Source organism: Panthera onca, chromosome C1, assembly GCF_046562875.1.
Source record: "Panthera onca isolate mPanOnc1 chromosome C1, mPanOnc1 haplotype 2, whole genome shotgun sequence".
Classification (NCBI taxonomy): domain Eukaryota; kingdom Metazoa; phylum Chordata; class Mammalia; order Carnivora; family Felidae; genus Panthera; species Panthera onca.
This window is the reverse complement of record NC_138346.1, coordinates 21,334,149-21,351,414: the sequence shown is the minus strand read 5'-3', so window position 1 is coordinate 21,351,414 and position 17,266 is coordinate 21,334,149. Positions and strand designations below refer to the sequence as shown.

The 17,266-nt window shown below is 43.0% G+C and overlaps 1 protein-coding gene and 1 non-coding gene across 4 annotated transcripts in view; both read left to right on the top strand.

Moving 5' to 3' along the window:
- XRCC5 (X-ray repair cross complementing 5) overlaps positions 1–17,266 on the top strand; it is an 89,791-nt gene that overhangs the window by 33,662 nt on the left and 38,863 nt on the right. For all 3 annotated transcript variants that reach the window (XR_013557187.2, XM_060623497.3, XM_078450897.2), the window contains exons 13-16: positions 484–617; positions 6,537–6,733; positions 15,259–15,352; positions 17,034–17,103. Coding sequence is in view for 2 of the 3 variants with exons in the window: in XM_060623497.3 (XP_060479480.3) it covers positions 484–617; positions 6,537–6,733; positions 15,259–15,352; positions 17,034–17,103 (495 nt within the window). In the remaining variant the exon portion in view is untranslated. The remainder of the gene's footprint in view (positions 1–483; positions 618–6,536; positions 6,734–15,258; positions 15,353–17,033; positions 17,104–17,266) is intronic.
- On the top strand, positions 1,615–1,777 carry LOC132674131 (U1 spliceosomal RNA). The gene has a single exon (XR_009608439.1). It is a non-coding gene; the product is annotated as a U1 spliceosomal RNA (small nuclear RNA).

The following is a 17,266-nucleotide window of genomic DNA, read 5'->3' as shown; positions in this document are numbered from 1 at the left end:
TCTTCCTATCAAGTCAGTCTGATACAAGTTTTAGGAAATCCTGGTAAAGCTTATGCCTTCTCACCAAAGTTATTTTCTTTTCCATGTTTTTCTCCAGATAATTACTAATTTTTTGAACATACTAACTCATTGAATACTGAATATTTTGAGTCACCGTATGGAAGATGGGTTTTGTATGGCTGTGGTGCTTCCTTTGGAACAAACTTTTGCTTTCAATATGGTATTATACTGTGAAAGTTGACCAAATGGTATAGCTAGATAGGACCTAAGAGACCAGCTACTCTAAATAGCTCTTTTTACAAAAGAGAAAACCAAGACTCAGTTTAGTTAAATGACTTGCAGGACTAGAGACTATTTTGGCCAGGCCTGGACTGTGTAACTTGCCAGTATTTCTGTATCTGTGAATGGAAAGCATTTGTTTTAGTGTAGAACAGTGGACGTAATCATTTTTCCTTGGCACTGCTCTGTTTATCCTTGTTTTAGAGGCTCAGTTGAGTGCTGTTGATGCTTTGATTGACTCCATGAGCTTGGTAAAGAAAGATGAAAAGGAAGACACCATTGAAGACTTGTTTCCAACCACCAAAATCCCAAACCCTCAACATCAGAGGTTGTATCAGGTAAGAGAGGGAAGATGAACCAGTCTTTTTTTTTTTTTTTTTTTTAATGAGTGAAAAATTTTTTAAATGAGTGGGTGAAAAGAGTGTAATTGGCCACAAGCATTTTTGTCCTCTGAGGGCTTCAGTTGCTTTATTTAATAAAAGAGTAACACCTTCCTCTTCTACTGAAAAACATAAAAATACTTTGAGCTGTTGGAGAGAAAGAAGTAAAGTTAAGATACTTGAAAAATTCTTTTTTTTTTTAGGAAGGCCAGTTTGTTGGGTTTTTTTAAGGCTAGTTTTTTCATAAAGAGCAGATTCTTCTTCATGCCTTTTCTAGGCTTTTCTCCTCTATTTTATGTGAAGAGACTTTTCTTTGTTTTTTATATGCAAATAGGAGAGTTTTTTGTGACCTTATAATAACATTAGAGAAGTGTTCCAGTACCAGATTTATCAAAAATTTCATAATTAAAGGTAGCATAGAGGTCGGATAAAGAGGGTTAGTGTTAAATTATTAAAGAGTGACTGAAACACAAAAAAAACGTAAAATAGGTATTTCTGCATCTTGGACCAAAGGAATTGGAAGGTGGCGACTGGATTAAGGGCAGCTGGGAAGGCTGATAGGTGGGGCTGACTTGTGCTGAGATAGGGAGTGGATGGACTGAAGGAATGTTCCAGTCCCGATGAAGTTGCTGGCAGTAGGACAGAGCCCTCTCTGAACCCCACAGAGCTGACAAACATCACAAGCAGCTTTTTCAGGCGAGGTCTTCCTCACTGAGGAGTGGAGGACCTGCTCTTGCAGGGGCAGGGGCAGGTAGACATGTGGGGAGGTGAGGGAGAGACAACTCCTTGTCCCTTTTGACTCCTTTCTCAAAGTGACTGACTCAAGTGCATATCGGGGCCTTATGTAATTTTGAGGGATCTTCTACTCAAAAGGAACTGCCTGTTTTTTTGATGCTTGTAATTCCTTAAGTAGTGAAAACAAATCTTTTCCTCAAAATTAGAATATAAAGCTTAAAAACTTACCTGGCAGGAGAGATACCTGATCGCGAAGGTGGTTTTCCCAGGGTGAGGTTTATCTATTGCACTTTGGATGTGCTGACCCCTGTGATTTCCCCAAATGTGGGAAACTCAACTGCGTAACTTGTGGTAGTGGGGGACTGTGTTAGCACTTTCCCCTGGTTTAAAAAAAAAAAAAAAAAAATATAAAGCTTAACATGTAAAGCGCTGACTCAGTGAATGCTCTAGTATTCTAAGTGCAGTCAAGTACATGCTACTTGTGTAAACTTCTTTCGTGTTTTTGACAAGTGGACTTCAAGACCTGAAGCCCTCTGTCATTTGCAGGGAAGGGAGGAGGAGACCAGTTGGTGTGGAAAGCTTGCAAAAACATTTGATCACCATGGTGGAAAATAGAAACTTCTAATACTTGGCAGATTTATCTAGGGTGTATTCCATCTGCCTTCAGTAAATGTTTATTGGGTTGATGAACAGATAACAAGCCATAAGCACAGGTATGGTTACCTTTCAAAGTAACAATAGCTGCAAACACTGGCAGCTTTGATTTTCACAGTTTACCAGCCTTGCTTGCTTTTGTGGGGGAGAGTTTCTAATATGGTTTGTCTGTATAAAGAAATACTATTGCTATGGCGTTTATAAATTGAATTTACTTTTTTTTAACACGTATTTATTAAGTACTAACATTGTGCCGTGAGCTAAAGATACAATAAGCTCACTGCTTAAAGCCGCCCCCCCCCCCGCCCGCGCCCGCCCAGAGGAGTAGAGACGTAAAACCAATAGGTACAACAGTGGTGGGCACAAAACCATATGGGGAAAAGAGAGATTCTTGCACGTGGGTGACTTGAGGAAGGCTTCACTGAGGAAATGTGACGAGGACACACCAGGCAAAAGAAGTAGCATGTGCAGAAGCACGGAAACAGGAAGAAGGGTGCTGGATTTGGGAGTCTCCAGATCGTTCCATTTGGCTGGAGAAGAGGCTGTATGGGGACACGATGGAAAAGAGGGCAGGGCAGCTCAATAGCAGGCCGGTCGTGAAGAGCCAGTCGCTTGCACGTTGCCTGTAGGCAGTGGGAAATCACAGGATTTTGTCTGCAGGTGGGTGACAGATTTTTAGAAAATAGCTCTCTGGTAGTGACATGGAGATGCAGCAGAGACCAGTTGGGAAACCTGCAGTGGCCCCCATGAAGGCCTGAGTTCAGGCAGTGACAGGGAAAGCGGAGAGGGAAAATGTAAAGGCAGAGGAGACAGGACTGGAGGGGCTGGGTGTAGTTGAGGAATAGGAATTAAAGATAACAGGATCCTAGCTTGGGTGCCTGAGGGACGGCATCACTGTTAATTGTGATGGGGAATATAGAATGAACACACTGAAAAGGTAGTTCATGTGTTTTTGCAGGTGTTAAATTTGAGCCGTCGGTTGGCTATCCCGGTACACACAGCCAGTAGGAAGTTGGAAATAGGGATGCGGAGCCCCAGGAGAGAAGTCAGGACTAAGTACATGGATTTGGGAGTCCTCCCCACTTGGGTAATAGAAGTGAACAAGATCACCTAGGGAAAGCGTTGCGTGAGAAGAAAAGAAAACAAAGTCCTGCACACCAGCGTGTGAGTGAATAATTAGGAACAGCCAGAAGAAGAAGGGTTGTTAAAAGACAAATGAACCGTTCTTATTCTCCCCTTCTCCAAAAAAAAAAAAAAAAAAAAAAAGGTAGAAAGAACTAGGAGAAGCTGGTGCCTTGGAAGGCACAGGGAGTGATCCATGTCCGGAAAGAAAAAGCAAGTTTGATGCTGCTCACTGGTGAGTGATGGTGAGCGAGCAGGACAAAGGGCCGTTAGTGTCTGCATGAAGTCTCTGCTTACATTGAGGGCCCAGCGGCGGTGGAATAGTGGGGTGGGAGCAGGAGAAAGCTCTACTGATGGAGGGAAGGAGAGAGGATACAGGAAGCTAAGTAGGATGGGGGACCTAGGAAGACTTCCTTAACCTCCTTTATAAATGAAACATTCATAGCTGAGAGTGACTCAGCTGGGAGTAGGGGGCAGAAGGAAGGAGAGGTTACCCATCAGTTTGTTGATGAGGTTAATTTAATTCTAATTTTACAAAGAAATGCTGAAGGGGTGCCTAGGTAGCTCAGTCAGTTGAGCATCTGACCTTGATTTTAGCTCCGGTCATGATATCACAGTTTGTGAGCTCGAGCCCCGCGTCAGGTTCTACTTCTGCGCTGACAGCATGGAGCCTGCTTGGCATTTTCAGTCTCTCTCCCTCTCTTTCTGCCCCTCTCCTGCTTGTACATGCTCTCTCTGTCTCTTTCTCTCAAAATAAATAAATAAGCATTTTTTAAAAAAAGAAATGCTGAGAGATACACTTTTTGTGTAGAGTTACAACTGGCTTTTAAACCATTGATGCAGGGTTGTTAAAATCAACATGCTCGTAACATCAACATGCTCGTAACTTATGAGCTAATCATGTGGCCTGCAGGGTTTTTTTCTAGTCTTTTTCAAATTACAAAAATCACATCAAGGAATAACAGTTGCTTAAAAGACAAATTAATAGGTTTAAGAGTGTAATGTCAGCTTCTCTGCTATTAAAAAGTATTGCATTACTTTCTCATTACCTCAGTTTTTTTAATGAATTGAGATTTTTTTGAGTGAATGAATTTGATAAGTATCCCACTTAGTTTTATCTAAAGTACGACCTTTGAAAAAGTAGGAGTGGTTGATGCTTTAGCACATCTCCTGTAGATTATTACCGACTTGCGAGTGATGACACTGAAAGAACTGTCTAGAGTTCCTACTGGAGTGTTTTTCTGCAGGGAGGTTGTGTAGGATATTTGTCCATTTGTTGTAGTTGTTGTCTCGGAGATGTTGAGTGAGTATCAGCGAGTCTTCCAGAGTTATGTAAAAGGTCGTCTGCTGTGTTGGGTTACAGCTTACGTCCTGAGGGCTTTCTAAGCTTTGCAGATAATGTAATGACCTGAGGGAGAGCACTGTGAATTAAGAACTGTGCACAAGAAGGTTGGGGGTAGATTCACAGGGTTTGGAGTCACTTCAGTTTCCCCTTTTGCTTCACATTAAATGAGCTAATGTTGCTGGTGCTCAGGGGAAAGTGGAGTGATTAGGAAAGAGGAAAACAGACTCTGAGACGGATTAATATACTGTGGAGAAGGACGAGTGTGGTCACTGTGTTGAGATGAGATGACAGAGCAGCACATCAGAGTTCTAGAAGCCGTCAACTCAGGTGATATTTACTATCTAAGTTTCAGCTTTTTGTTTTTGTTTGTTTGGTCTTTTTAGAATGGAGACTTCCAGCCTAACGTTTCCTACAGGGTAGGAAAGCAGTTCATGAGGTGCTATAAATCCTATACCTTGTGATATGAAACAGTGTTTTGAACTGTAAGAACTTTTCAGCTCCCTGGATTTTTTTCTTTAAAATTACCAGTGTGCAAGTCGTTTAAAGGTGGGAATAGTAGGACTCGTGTTCTCCAGCCTAACTTTGGGATGATTCTCTAGCAAAAGGAAAGGAGAGGTCCGTGATAGTTGCATTTTGCTCACCTTCCTGTACTCCTTTTCGGAGTATTCACTTTTCTGGGCAGACACCAGCACCGCTACAGGCGGGCTGAGCAGACTGAAAGCGGTACGAGTGACCGAACGGAGGAGGCTTGCTGTCCGGATTTCCACTCATGTGCGCCGCGCAGAACCTGGCCTGGACCCTGGCCCCGCTCTTGGTGCTGCTTCCCGACACTTGTGTTAACAGGTGGAGTCCCGGGAAGGAGTACTTTAGTCCTTCGGCCAATACCTATTAGGTGCTTATTGTGTGCCAGGCACGGCTTTTAGTACCTGGAATTCAGCACTAAACAAGACAAACAAGATCTCTTCTTTTAAGAGGGAAGGTTAAATAGTAAGTAAACTACAAAACTGATCATGTTAGATACTGACAAATGCTATGAAAACTGTAAAACAGGGGTAATGATAGAAAATCGCTGGGTGGCAGGCTGGGCGTGGAGGGGTTCCTTCACAGTGTCCAGGTCGGCCTCTCTGAGGAGATCATAGTTGGGCAAAGAACAGAAGGATTAAAAAAAGGCTCAACTCTGTTGAGATCTAGGGGAAGGCCGGTGAGGCAGAGAGAGCGATAAACTCAGGACCCAAAGGCTAGCATGAGCCTGGCACCTGAGGGAAACAGGCAGGGCCCAGTGTAGCTGGGTTGTGACGAGCAAGGAGGAAGGTGGCAGATGAGGGAGGCGTGCAGGAGCCGTGGTGTGCGTGACTTCTTAGGGTCACAGTAAGGGCATTGGCTGTACAGAATACTGAAAGTAGATTTGGGGAGACCAGTTAGAAGGTGACTGGTGGCCCACGCAAGGGGGGGATGGTCCCCAGACGAGAGTGCTGGGAGAGGAGATGGACAGAAGTGGGTAGACCGGTGGAGAGGAGCCCAAACTGAGCACTCTGGGGAGGTTTGGGACAGACCAGCATTCTCATCTCTCTCGCAGATTTCTTCCTGGGACTCACCGAGCATAGTGGCTCTGTTTTAGCCCCGTTTCATCTACCACACGTCGTTTTCTAAGATTATGCAAGGGGGAAAGCAGTCTTCTGAAGGGAGGTAAAAGGATTCGAGGCCCTTGGAATTAATGTGTTTTAGAGAACCCCACATATTGTCCAGGTGGTGGAAGCAGCAGCCTCTGTTTATAAGATGAGCCTCTGTTCTAGGAGGCCTCCCGCTGATGGTGCCGCTCGGCTGAGATCCGGTTGTAGACACTGCTGGTGTCCTGCAAACCAAGGTGGTTCCGAGGCCACCCTCTTTGTTCTCTTTTACATGTGGTAGGAATCCTGTAGCCCTCCCAAACCAAAGATCGAGGATCTCTGACCAGAAAAGTATAAAGAAATTGTATATGGTGTCTGCATCTGTGTTTTAAAACCCTTCTACCTTTTCCACAGTGTCTGGCGCACAGAGCTTTACATCCCCAAGAGCCTCTGCCCCCAATTCAGCAGCATATTTGGAATATGCTGGATCCCCCTGCTGAGGTGACAGCTAAATGTCAGATTCCTCTCTCTAAAATAAAGACCGTTTTCCCTCTGACTGAAGCCACCAAGAAAAAGGATCAAGTGCCTGCTCAGAACATTTTCCCAGACAAGTAAGTACTCGATGCAGTTGCACTGGACTTTGGAGTACTTAAAACTGGTGGTAGTCTTAGAGGAGCTCTGGAATTGAGGCTTGCATATGGGTTTGTGGAACCACACAGGTGGAAGGAAGAAACCTTTTGATGTTTGACCCTTGCATTGAAAATACTGGTTTCTCCTTTGTCTCCATTGTAGATAGATTTTATCCCTACTGTTCACCTGGAATTTAGAGCTACCTCCTGGGTTGTTGATGTTTTGATTGGCCTCACATTCTTGGTAGTTTATGTTTAATGGGAAGGCTAAACAGTTTTTGAACATCCAAGACTAACTTTTACTGTTTTTCTTTGTTTCTTTCTTTTTTTTTTTTTTTTTTTTTTAGGGATCTAACATTATTTTTTTTAATGAAATTTATTGTCAAATTGGTTTCCATATAACACCCAGTGCTCATCCCAAGAGGTGCCCTCCTCAATGCCCATCACCCACCCTCCCCGCCCTCCCACCCCCCATCAACCCTCAGTTTATTCTCAGTTTTTAAGAGTCTCTTATGGTTTGGCTCCCTCCCTCTCTTTTTTTTTTCCCCCTTCCCCTCCCCCATGGTCTTCTGTTAAGTTTCTCAGAATCCACATAAGAGTGAAAACATATGGTATCTGTCTTTCTCTGTATGACTTATTTCACTTAGCATAACACTCTCCAGTTCCATCCGCATTGCTACAAAAGGCCAGATTTCATTCTTTCTCATTGCCAAGTAGTATTCCATTGTGTATGTAAACCACAACTTCTCTATCCATTCATCAGTTGATGGACATTTAGGCTCTTTCCATCATTTGGCTATTGTTGAAAGTGCTGCTATAAACATTGGGGTACAAGTGCCCCTCTGCATCAGCACTCCTGTATTCCTTGGGTAGATTCCTAGCAGTGCTATTGCTGGGTCATAGGGTAGATCTGTTTTAAAATTCTTGAGGGACCTCCACACTATTTTCCAGAGTGGTACTTCTACTGTTTTTCACGTAGAGTGCTGGGGATGAGAGGGCAGGGTGAAGGTCATAAGTTTTTCAGTCAGAGGTTGGTATCAGAGAATAGCAGTGAGATTTTTGGAGGAAAAGTGGGAGGGAGGATGAAAACCTGGCTCTTCTTTAGCTTCTCTATCAGGGATGTACTTGGTTACACCAGTAGGAAGGGATTTATAGTTTAAGGACTGCAGAATGCTTTTCCTATGATCAAGCTTTCAGGTAGCTAGTACGTTTTCTCCCTCATCAGATTCTGTTCAGAATCTGTATCAGTTTCCATTCAAAGCAAAACAAAAACTGTAAGAAGTTGTTCTTGATTATCCGGAATCATTTGGGTGGATAACATTGATTTTACCAGGTGTGGCTTTGGTTATTGGTGACTTTTCTCCCCAAATCAAAATGATCTATTCATTTCTTTACAGTGCCTTCTAAGGTTCAGTTTTAGACCTTAATTCTTTTTTCCTTTAATTTCCTTCCCACAGCCGTATATTGACAAAGTAAAGCATATTGTTTGTAAATACCCCATTGGAGAAGTATGGAATAATTTTCAGAAACCTTCACAGGGTTCTATAAATTGTTAATTTAGTGAATTATCTTCCAAGTTGAATGGAAAGCTTTGCGTGTACTGTGACCTTTTAGAGGTTAATACCCCGAGCTTTGCCAGAATTGGAAAAAAAAAAAAAAAAAAAAAGAATCATGGGATTGGTATAGTGTACCATATGCATTCCTAACACATGCTGGAGAGTTTTATGGTTTTTGTAGTCTGTCATGCCTTCTTCTGCAAAGAAAGACTCACTAAAAATCCACTTTCCCTCTGCTGTCCTCATCCACCTGTATCCCTCTGGGTTAGGATTTCAGAACAGCTCAATACAATTCTGAGTCCTTTTCTTCCCTTGACAGCCTTGCCGTAGCCTCGCTGCAGTAATGTGGCTGTTCTCTCTCTGTATTAAAGCTCCAGTTCATGATCTTGATTACCTTCTGGTGTTGTGGGAAAGAAATGGGCCGTTTTCCCCTCCTCCCGTTGATTAAAATGTAAATTAGCTGGTTAAAAAACACACCACATAGGCCCAAAAGACTGTTGTTCTGTGATTTTGATCCCTGCGGTGATTACACCTTCATCCCTGCTCCTCATGCTCACTCTTTCAGGAAGCCCCAGTGTACGGGCTTCTTGTTCTTTGCTCCCACAGTGGTTTGCGACATAGCCAAGTAACCAGCCCGGGAATTATCTCGGTCACACACACCTACTCACACTCCTATTCTCTACCCTTTCTTCTCGGAAGTCTTACGGGTTTTTAAGAGCTGCAGAAATGACGCATTGAACAAATATTTATTGAGGCCCGTAGGTGGGAACTCTTGTATTCAAGAGGAATGACTCCCTTCTGCAGGGATCTTAAAACCCCTCAATTTTAATGACAAGGCTCCAATCAGCTTTAGAGGCGGTCTCCCAAAGGGGGAAAAATTGCTAACAACTGGCTATGTTTTTGTGTATTTTCAGCATCTCCATGTCCCAGGTACATATTTCTGTCATAGAGGTGAGGGGCAAATATCTGTTCAGGAAGTGTCAGAGGCCAAAACAAGAGTCTTGAACTGGAAATCATCAGTTTTTATTCCAGCTATGTCACTCTTGGTGTGATTTTGGTTAAATAATCTCACCTTTAGGAGAATTTCTCCATCTAAAAACAGCCTCATCTCAAGAGATATTATAACAGTGAAATCACGGATATTGAAGCAGTTTGAAGGCAGTAGTCAGAACCCAAAGCAATAACAGTATCATTATCCAGTAAAATATGGACTGTTTGAGAAGATCTAGTATTCACGCTGGACCTGTTGAATCCCGAATATCAGGAGTGATTTCTTCATTTGAAGAAGATAAGAGCACCTTGTGACATTGCAGTCCAAAAATGTATTCGTGCCCTTATCGTCTACAGCATTGTTTCCCTTAATGTTGCTGCATACCCCTGAAATGAAAATGTCATCTCTTGGACAGGGAACTTAAACGTGAGAGTTAGGACATTGGAGGTCTAATCCTGTTTGTGCAACTAAACTCGTATGTGCCCCTGATGCCTTTTTGTCTCTATGCTCAATAGTCTAAACTTTTCTATTCAAGTCTGCTAAGACTCCTCCCCACTTACCTCCTCGACCAGCCGCACCTGGTTACTGGTTTAGACTCTAGAGTCAGACATGTGAGTTGGTCCCCTCACTCTGCAGTGTGACCTTAGGCCCAACTTGCTTATCCACCCTCAGCTCCAGTTTCCCGGTGGGTGACCAGGGATACTAGGAATAGCTCTCATGGAGTTGTCACGCGGGTTCATTGAGTAAGACGTGCCGTTGGCAGTTGTGTGTCTAGAACCCAACACAGTGCCTAACACATAGTAAGCGTACAGTGTTTGTGCGGAACCGATTTACAAACTGCTCATCACGTCCTGGGCACATCTGTGGCAACTACGGCAGTGATGAAGATGGTGATAATGGTGTCGTGGGGAAGATCGAGGCCCGGCAGGTGGGGATGCCTCAGTTTTCTGGCCCGTCTCCCATATACCTGTTTTGCATCTGCCTTCACTTCCTCTTTCCTGTCTCAGTGGAATGGGGTACATCATCCTGTCCAAAGTCAGACTTTTGCCTGTGTCCTGAGATGCCATCTTCTGTCTCATCTGGTACCTTCATCCACTAATAATTTCTTCCCTCTTTCTGTATTTTTATCTTCTCCCTCCATACCAGCTCCTTTGTCCTCACGTGTTAACATCGTATTTCTTTTCTCTAAAACGAAATACAGGCATCCCCTCAACTTTCTCCCTCAGACTGCTACCTGTTTCCATCTTCTTTCCTTCCGTGAGCTAGGCTTATTGGAACCATAGTCCACACTGCTGCTTTTCCCAGCTACCGCCACTTCCCTGAAACCTTCAGGAAGGTTTAACTTCCACGTCTCCAGATTTTCCTTTCTAAGCCTTTGCAGCTTCATCTCAGATTCCTCTGGGGTCTGCTTTCTTCCCCCCACCAACCTTAAATGTTCTGTTCTGAAGGACTCCTCAGAAAGAGCTGACATGTATTGGACACGGGTACGTGCTGAGTGCTCCACATGTGTTACCCGTGTGGGCTGTCTTGACCGTCCTGTGGAGTAGATTCTTCTGTTAACCTCCTCTTAAAGCCGAGGACACCGAGGCTTAGAGAAGATAAGACACTTGCCCAAGACCACAGCGGGTTAGGTGTTGGAGAAAGGATTTCCATGCGCACAGCCTGACTCCAGAGCTTGCCTTCTCAATCATTATGCCTTATCGCCTTAGCAGTGCGTGTCCTAAGACCTTTTATTATTTTATGTACATGTCTTCAAGAACTACGAAATATCTGCCCACTCTAATATGTTTCCATCCTGTTTTCTGGACCTCTGAGGTGTCTATAGATCCCTCAAGTTCAGTGTGTCCAGAAATGACTTCATCATCTTCCATCTCCTCCCGTGCTGCCTTCAAAGCCCTGTTCATGCTGTTCTTCTCTGTTTCGGTGACTGACAACTAATTTCCAGGGAGTCAAACCTTTCCTTTACTTTCCATGTCTGATTGGTTTACCAAGTTATGTTAGATTTACCTCAAATCTCCTCCTTTTGCCTCAAGTTAGTATAGTGGCTGATAGCATTGATTTTGCAGTCAGGTAGAGATGGATCAAAATCGAAGTGTTTCCTTTCAGTGGTGGTTAAAATTGGCAAGCTGCTCAGTGTTGAGTGGCAGTAACAAATACCCACCTTTCAGGAGGCTGTACAGGAGAAGGGCTGGGAGTACAGAATTAATTGTGGACCCCCTTAACTAATGTGTGCTTCTAGACAAGGTCAGGCCCTTTTGAACCTTGGTTTGTTCATTCGTAAAAGGTCAATAATAATAGCTAATTCATAGTGTCATTGTGACATTTAACTGAGGCTTTTTTTTTAATTAAAAAAAATTTTTTTTAAGTTTATTTTGAGAGAGAGAGGGAGAGAGCATGCATGCACACGCACAAGTTGGGGAGGGGCAGAGAGAAGGAGAGACCAAATTCCAAGCAGGCTCCACGCCATCAGCACAGAGCCTAATATGGGGCTCAAAATCGTAAACTGTGAGATCGTGACCTGAACTGAGATCAAGAGTCAGACAATTAACCGACTGTGCCACCCAGGCGCCCCTGAGGTATTTTAAATATGCTTAGCATAGTGACTGGCAAGTGGCAAAAGTTAAAACAAAAAAAAGTTAGCTCTTATTAGCATCTCAAATTGCCACTGCTCTTCTGTAGGCCTCAGTTTAGCCTGCTTTCTGAGATGACCCCTTGACTGATCTCCCTCATTCAAGTCTTACCTGTTTCCAGTCCATTCTGCATTTGCTGAGTGATTTTCAAAAAAACAAATCTGATCACATTCCTTCCTTGCTTAAAATTCTTTAATGCAATGTTCCTTAATCTTTGTGTGTGTGTGTGTGTGTGTGTGTGTGTGTGTGTGTGATGGACCCACTTGGTAATCTGGTAAAAACTATGAACCCTCTCTTCAGGAAAATGCCCTAACAAACTAAATTTTGCATGTAATTTCAGGTAGTTCACAAATTCTTGTCACTATCCTTGGACCTCTGGGTAAAAACTTGCTTTAGTGGCTTTCCATTAGCATCAGCTTAAGATCAAACTCTGTTACACAAGTGAGAAAAGCTAGGTAAGCAGACAGAAAAGAAGCAACTATTCATAATCCAGCTCCCTAGAGAACCCCTTTCTTTCCTCACAGTGTCTGTGTCTATGATTTAGGTACAGTGGTCCCACTTTACCCACGGGGGGACGTTTCAAGACCCCCAGCAGGTGCCTGAAACCATGGGTCGTCCTGAACGCTATACATACTATGTTTCTTTTCCTGTGCACACATATATCTGTAAGAGATTAACAACAATAACTAATAATCGGCTAGAACAATTATAGCCGTATACTGTAATAAAAGTTCTGTGAATGTGGTCTCTCTCCTTCTCTTTCTCAAAATGTCTTGTTACACCGCGCTCACCTTTCTAGTGATGATGTGAGGTGATAAAATGCCTATGTGATGAGATGAAGTGAGGTGAAGGATGTAGCTATAGCGACATAGTATTAGGCTACTGTTGACCTTCACACCATAAGTCATCTGCTTTCAGACCACAGTTGATGGCGGGTAACTGAAACTGTAAAGCAAAACCATGGATAAGGGGGGACTACTGTATTTCCCGGCCTCCTATCTCACTACTTCCCAGCCTGCCCCTCCTGCCTCAGCCCAGGACAGCAACTGGCTATTCTCTCAGAGGATATGCTGCTCGCCACAGTAGTTTGTTAATTGCCTGTTTACATATTTATCTTTTTTATTTGGCTGAATTTCCTAAAGTGTTGATTACATATTAATTTTTGTACATTTACGATAGAGCTTAGCGGCCAGCACATGGTATTAGGTAAATGACCAAAAAAATGAGTTAAAAAATGTATACAGATTTACAAAAGACAGTAAGAAAATGAGAAAGTACAATAAATTATCCATGGTTCCGACATCCACATGCAGTAGCTGTTGACATTTGTATGTCTGCTGGAGTCTTGTGTAGATAATTTCTGTCCTCCAGAGCTCAGCTTCTTCATAGGTAATTTTGGGATGAGAGTCTTTGCCCTTTCCCACCACCGAGAGACATGATTAGTTTAATATTTGTAAAATTCCTAATAATGCTATTAAATGGTTCAATCTTGAGAATATTAACCGTATTCAAATTTTTACTACTTTCCGCTTATTGCCTTTACCTGCCCAGTCCTGGAGGATTGATATATATGTCTCTTTGTCCTTCCTTCCCTAGAACCTTATTTTGGAGGGTTTAAGAAATTCTTCATGCAATTCAACCTTGCATTCTCACAGAACTTAGCATAGCACTTTGGATATCTCATACTTCTTTTCACCATGGTCTAAGTTAATTTGTGTTTTTGGAAGACAGTAGATGAGTAGTTGATATGCTCATGGTACTTTTCATCATAGTGTTTTTCTAAGGAGCAAACAGAAGACCAGAGACAGGAGTCACTTACTAGACTTTAAACTCTAGGTATAAAAAAATTAATATACCTTCAAAATCAATTCCTTCAAGAAGGTGTAAGAGTCCAGGGTTAGTCAGTGGGAAAAGTAAGACTGGGATCCAGGAGCACCATGTTTTCTGTCCCTTGGGAAGAACTGGCAAAGGTGAACTGAATGGCTGTGACTTTTTCTTTAACAGACTCAAATTCTGATGGAATTTCATGCTCCCTTGGGCTTGTGCATTTTTCCTCCATTTTTGCCATCAAGGTTTTGTGTTTATTTCTTATTCTACGTGGTGGAAAGAACTCTGGATGACTCACCCCTTTTAATGTTTCCTCGTCCCCATCCTTTTGTCTTCTTTTCTTTACTTCTCAAAGGGAAAAAGGCAAGTGGCCAATGGGAAAGATGTCAAGTAATAAAAAGTTTCAGTTCATGTTTGTGAGGCTGTAACGATTGCTTCGGTCCTTTTATCCCACTGGAAGAGACGACTCATTTTTGAAATATCATTGAATAAGCCAGCTCATACCTCATTTTTCTTTGTTTTTAGAATAACCTCTTCTTCAAGACTCATTCTCTGAAGTTAGGGCTTTTGAACGAAAACACCTCACGCTTAGAAATACTAGATCTTAGTTACTAACGTCCCTCCTCCTTCAGCCATTTCTTGACAGCTACTTTTGGCCCAGATTGATTATTTGTCTGGGAGAAAAGTCTTCATATCTCTATATGTTCATCAGCTTATGGGAGATTATGGGCAGAGTCTTTGAATTTGATTTCTTCTCCTTTGCAATTAATTTGTCCTCCTCTTGACTTTAAGGCAGGCTGTTGAAGCCAGCCAGTTACTTGAGACAAGATGTTTGATATAAATCCTTGGAATCCTCTTTCCCTTACCACACAGATGCTGGTAGACTGTTAGCATATTGCCCAAAACAGAATTAGGTTTATAAAAGAACAAATTAAAAGGCTTTTTTTGAAAGTGTTTTTTTATAGTTTAAGACTTCTCTAAGAATAAGGTCTTACATATTTAATTAGGGATTGTCTAGTAAGTTTTGACACCTGTGAGTAGAAGCTTACAAAGCTCTCACATCCATGATGGAGAAGATGGGATAGTAGACCCAAAGGGCGTCTGTGTCCGTGGAAAGCTAATAGCTATCGATTCTGGGACAGAAACTAGCAAATACTTTCTGAAGGGCAAACGGGTCTCTTCGTGAAACGCTGCATTGCCTCTCCCTGTGCTTGCGGTTCATCCTTGGCGGGGGCCGAGTGACGCGGCTGCGGATTATGACTTCTCTGGCGCTGTGAGGCACAGCCAGGGTTGCTCTGCTTCCGCCAGGCCGGCAGGAGTCCTGGGGCCGCGAGAAGGAGGCAGGCTCTTCTTTAAAGAGGGAGTAAGTGCAGCTGTTCATTTTTGACACGTGAAAAATAAATGTATACTTTACACGTCAGCCAAGTCTGGGTTTCCTGTTGTTTATTCTGTTTTTTTTTTTGGGGGGGGGGGGTGGACAAAACCCATTTATTTCTTTTCCAGCCACGAAGAGGGACCCGCCTCTAAAAAACTGAAGACTCAGGAAGGGGAAGCATGCTTTAGCGTCTCCAGCCTGGCTGAAGGCAGTGTCACCAGAGTAAGCAGAACTTTTCCAGGGCCTTTTGGGAAGGTTGGGACTTGGGGCAGATCGCATCAGTTGTTGTTAGTCCTTTAATAAATCACTTTCTCTGGTCCTTTCAGTATGTGAACCATACACGCCCTTCCCACACTGCTTCCTTTATTGTCAGGGAGTTTCCTGTAGAATTCTCTATATGACATGTAGTACTTAGAGCACCGTATAATATGTAGCACATGGAACAGCTTAAGTGGTAGCCCTTTTTGTGGAGCTATTTTGGTTGGCTTTATTTTGCAGTTTTCTGTTTAGTTAAAATGACAGGATAAGTGGAGGTTGATGGTATGGGTCTTAGGCTCCAAATACGTAAAATTTAAGAGCGTAACTCCTCTATTTCTTTTCTAATGTACAACTTCAGAACAGGTCTTATAAGCTTAAGACTTCCCGAACCAAGTATCCTTTGACACTGAGACCTTTTTTTAATGGAAGATTTTGGAACTTGGATACATTATGTTAAGTGGCATTATTTTTCATCAGTGATTCTTTTTTTTTTTTAATTTTTTTAATGTTTATTTTTGAGAGAGGGGAGAGAGACAGAGCATGAGTGGGGGAGGGGCAGAGAGAGAGGGAGACACAGAACCCGAAGCAGTCTCCAGGCTGTGAGTTGTCAGCACAGGGCCCGATGCAGGGCTGGAACCCACGAACCACAAGATCATGACCTGAGCCGAAGTCGGATGCTTAACTGACTGAGCCACCCAGGCACTCCTATAATCAGTGATTCTTAAAAGTTGTCCCTCACTAGTCAAATATACTAGGCAGGATAGATAGCATTAGGGCATGCCTTTTTCCAACCTCAAAAAGAAATGCTCTCAGGAAAACTAAACATCTGAAAATTACTTGGATTTTATTTCAGTGTTTTATAGTAAAGGGAAAAAATCATGACCTTATTTGTTCTGAGAGCTTTTCTGACTGCTAGCCCAGAGCAAACTGGAAACTTCAGTACATTTTGTACCAAAGTTTACCAACCATAATAGAACCCTGTTGTCTTCTCCCCTGTGAACTGAGTGAAACATCGGGCCTATTAAGGTTGGCAGTGGAAGGTTAAAGACCCACATGTGATCAGGAAGTGAGTGTGGCAGAGCGTTTCATCTTTGAGACGTCCCCACATAGCACTGTAGTAAATCTTTGCACAACATCTGCTTTTACTTTGGGGGGGACACGTTCAGCTTGGGCATGTTTGTATGTTCTACCAAAACTTCAGTGCCAAGGAGTCAGCAAACCGATCAACCGGCTGCTGTTTCTCATGTCATCTGCAGCGGGGCAAATCTATTCTGAACTGACCCCACACTGCAGAATCCTCCCCTTCCTAATTGGCTGGGTGTCTGGACGTACCAGCACTGTGTCACATAAAGGTTCTAGCTGAGTTGGCTGGTGATTTGGGTTGTAATACTGCCGACCTCTCTGGAAAGAAGTCCTCTTGCTTCAAGAGAGGTGAGTACAAGTACAGACAGCAGCTCTTTGGCCACAGGAATCTGCTTGCTTTTCACAGAAGCCTGGAACTAGAAATGAATAGAAAGGGCCTTGTCTTTGTCTTTGGGTTTATTTTATAAAAGCACACTTACCACATTAAGCCATCTTGTGTTGCCTGGGGTGCTGCCAGAAACAGAAGCGATCTTCAGGTTTATTGTCTGTGCCTGTATTCTAGGTCGGAAGTGTGAATCCTGCTGAGAACTTCCGTGTTCTAGTGAGGCAGAAGAAAGCCAGCTTTGAGGAAGGTGAGTGATATGCCACTGGTTATGCATTTAAGACAGATAATCAGGGTAATGGCTTTATACTCTGGATTGGGAAGTGTAGTCCTTTGTTGGTATCCTTTCTATGTAGCAACTTTCTTTCCTGGTGGACCTTTGTGACTCTCCGTTACTGGGGAGCTCACCGAAG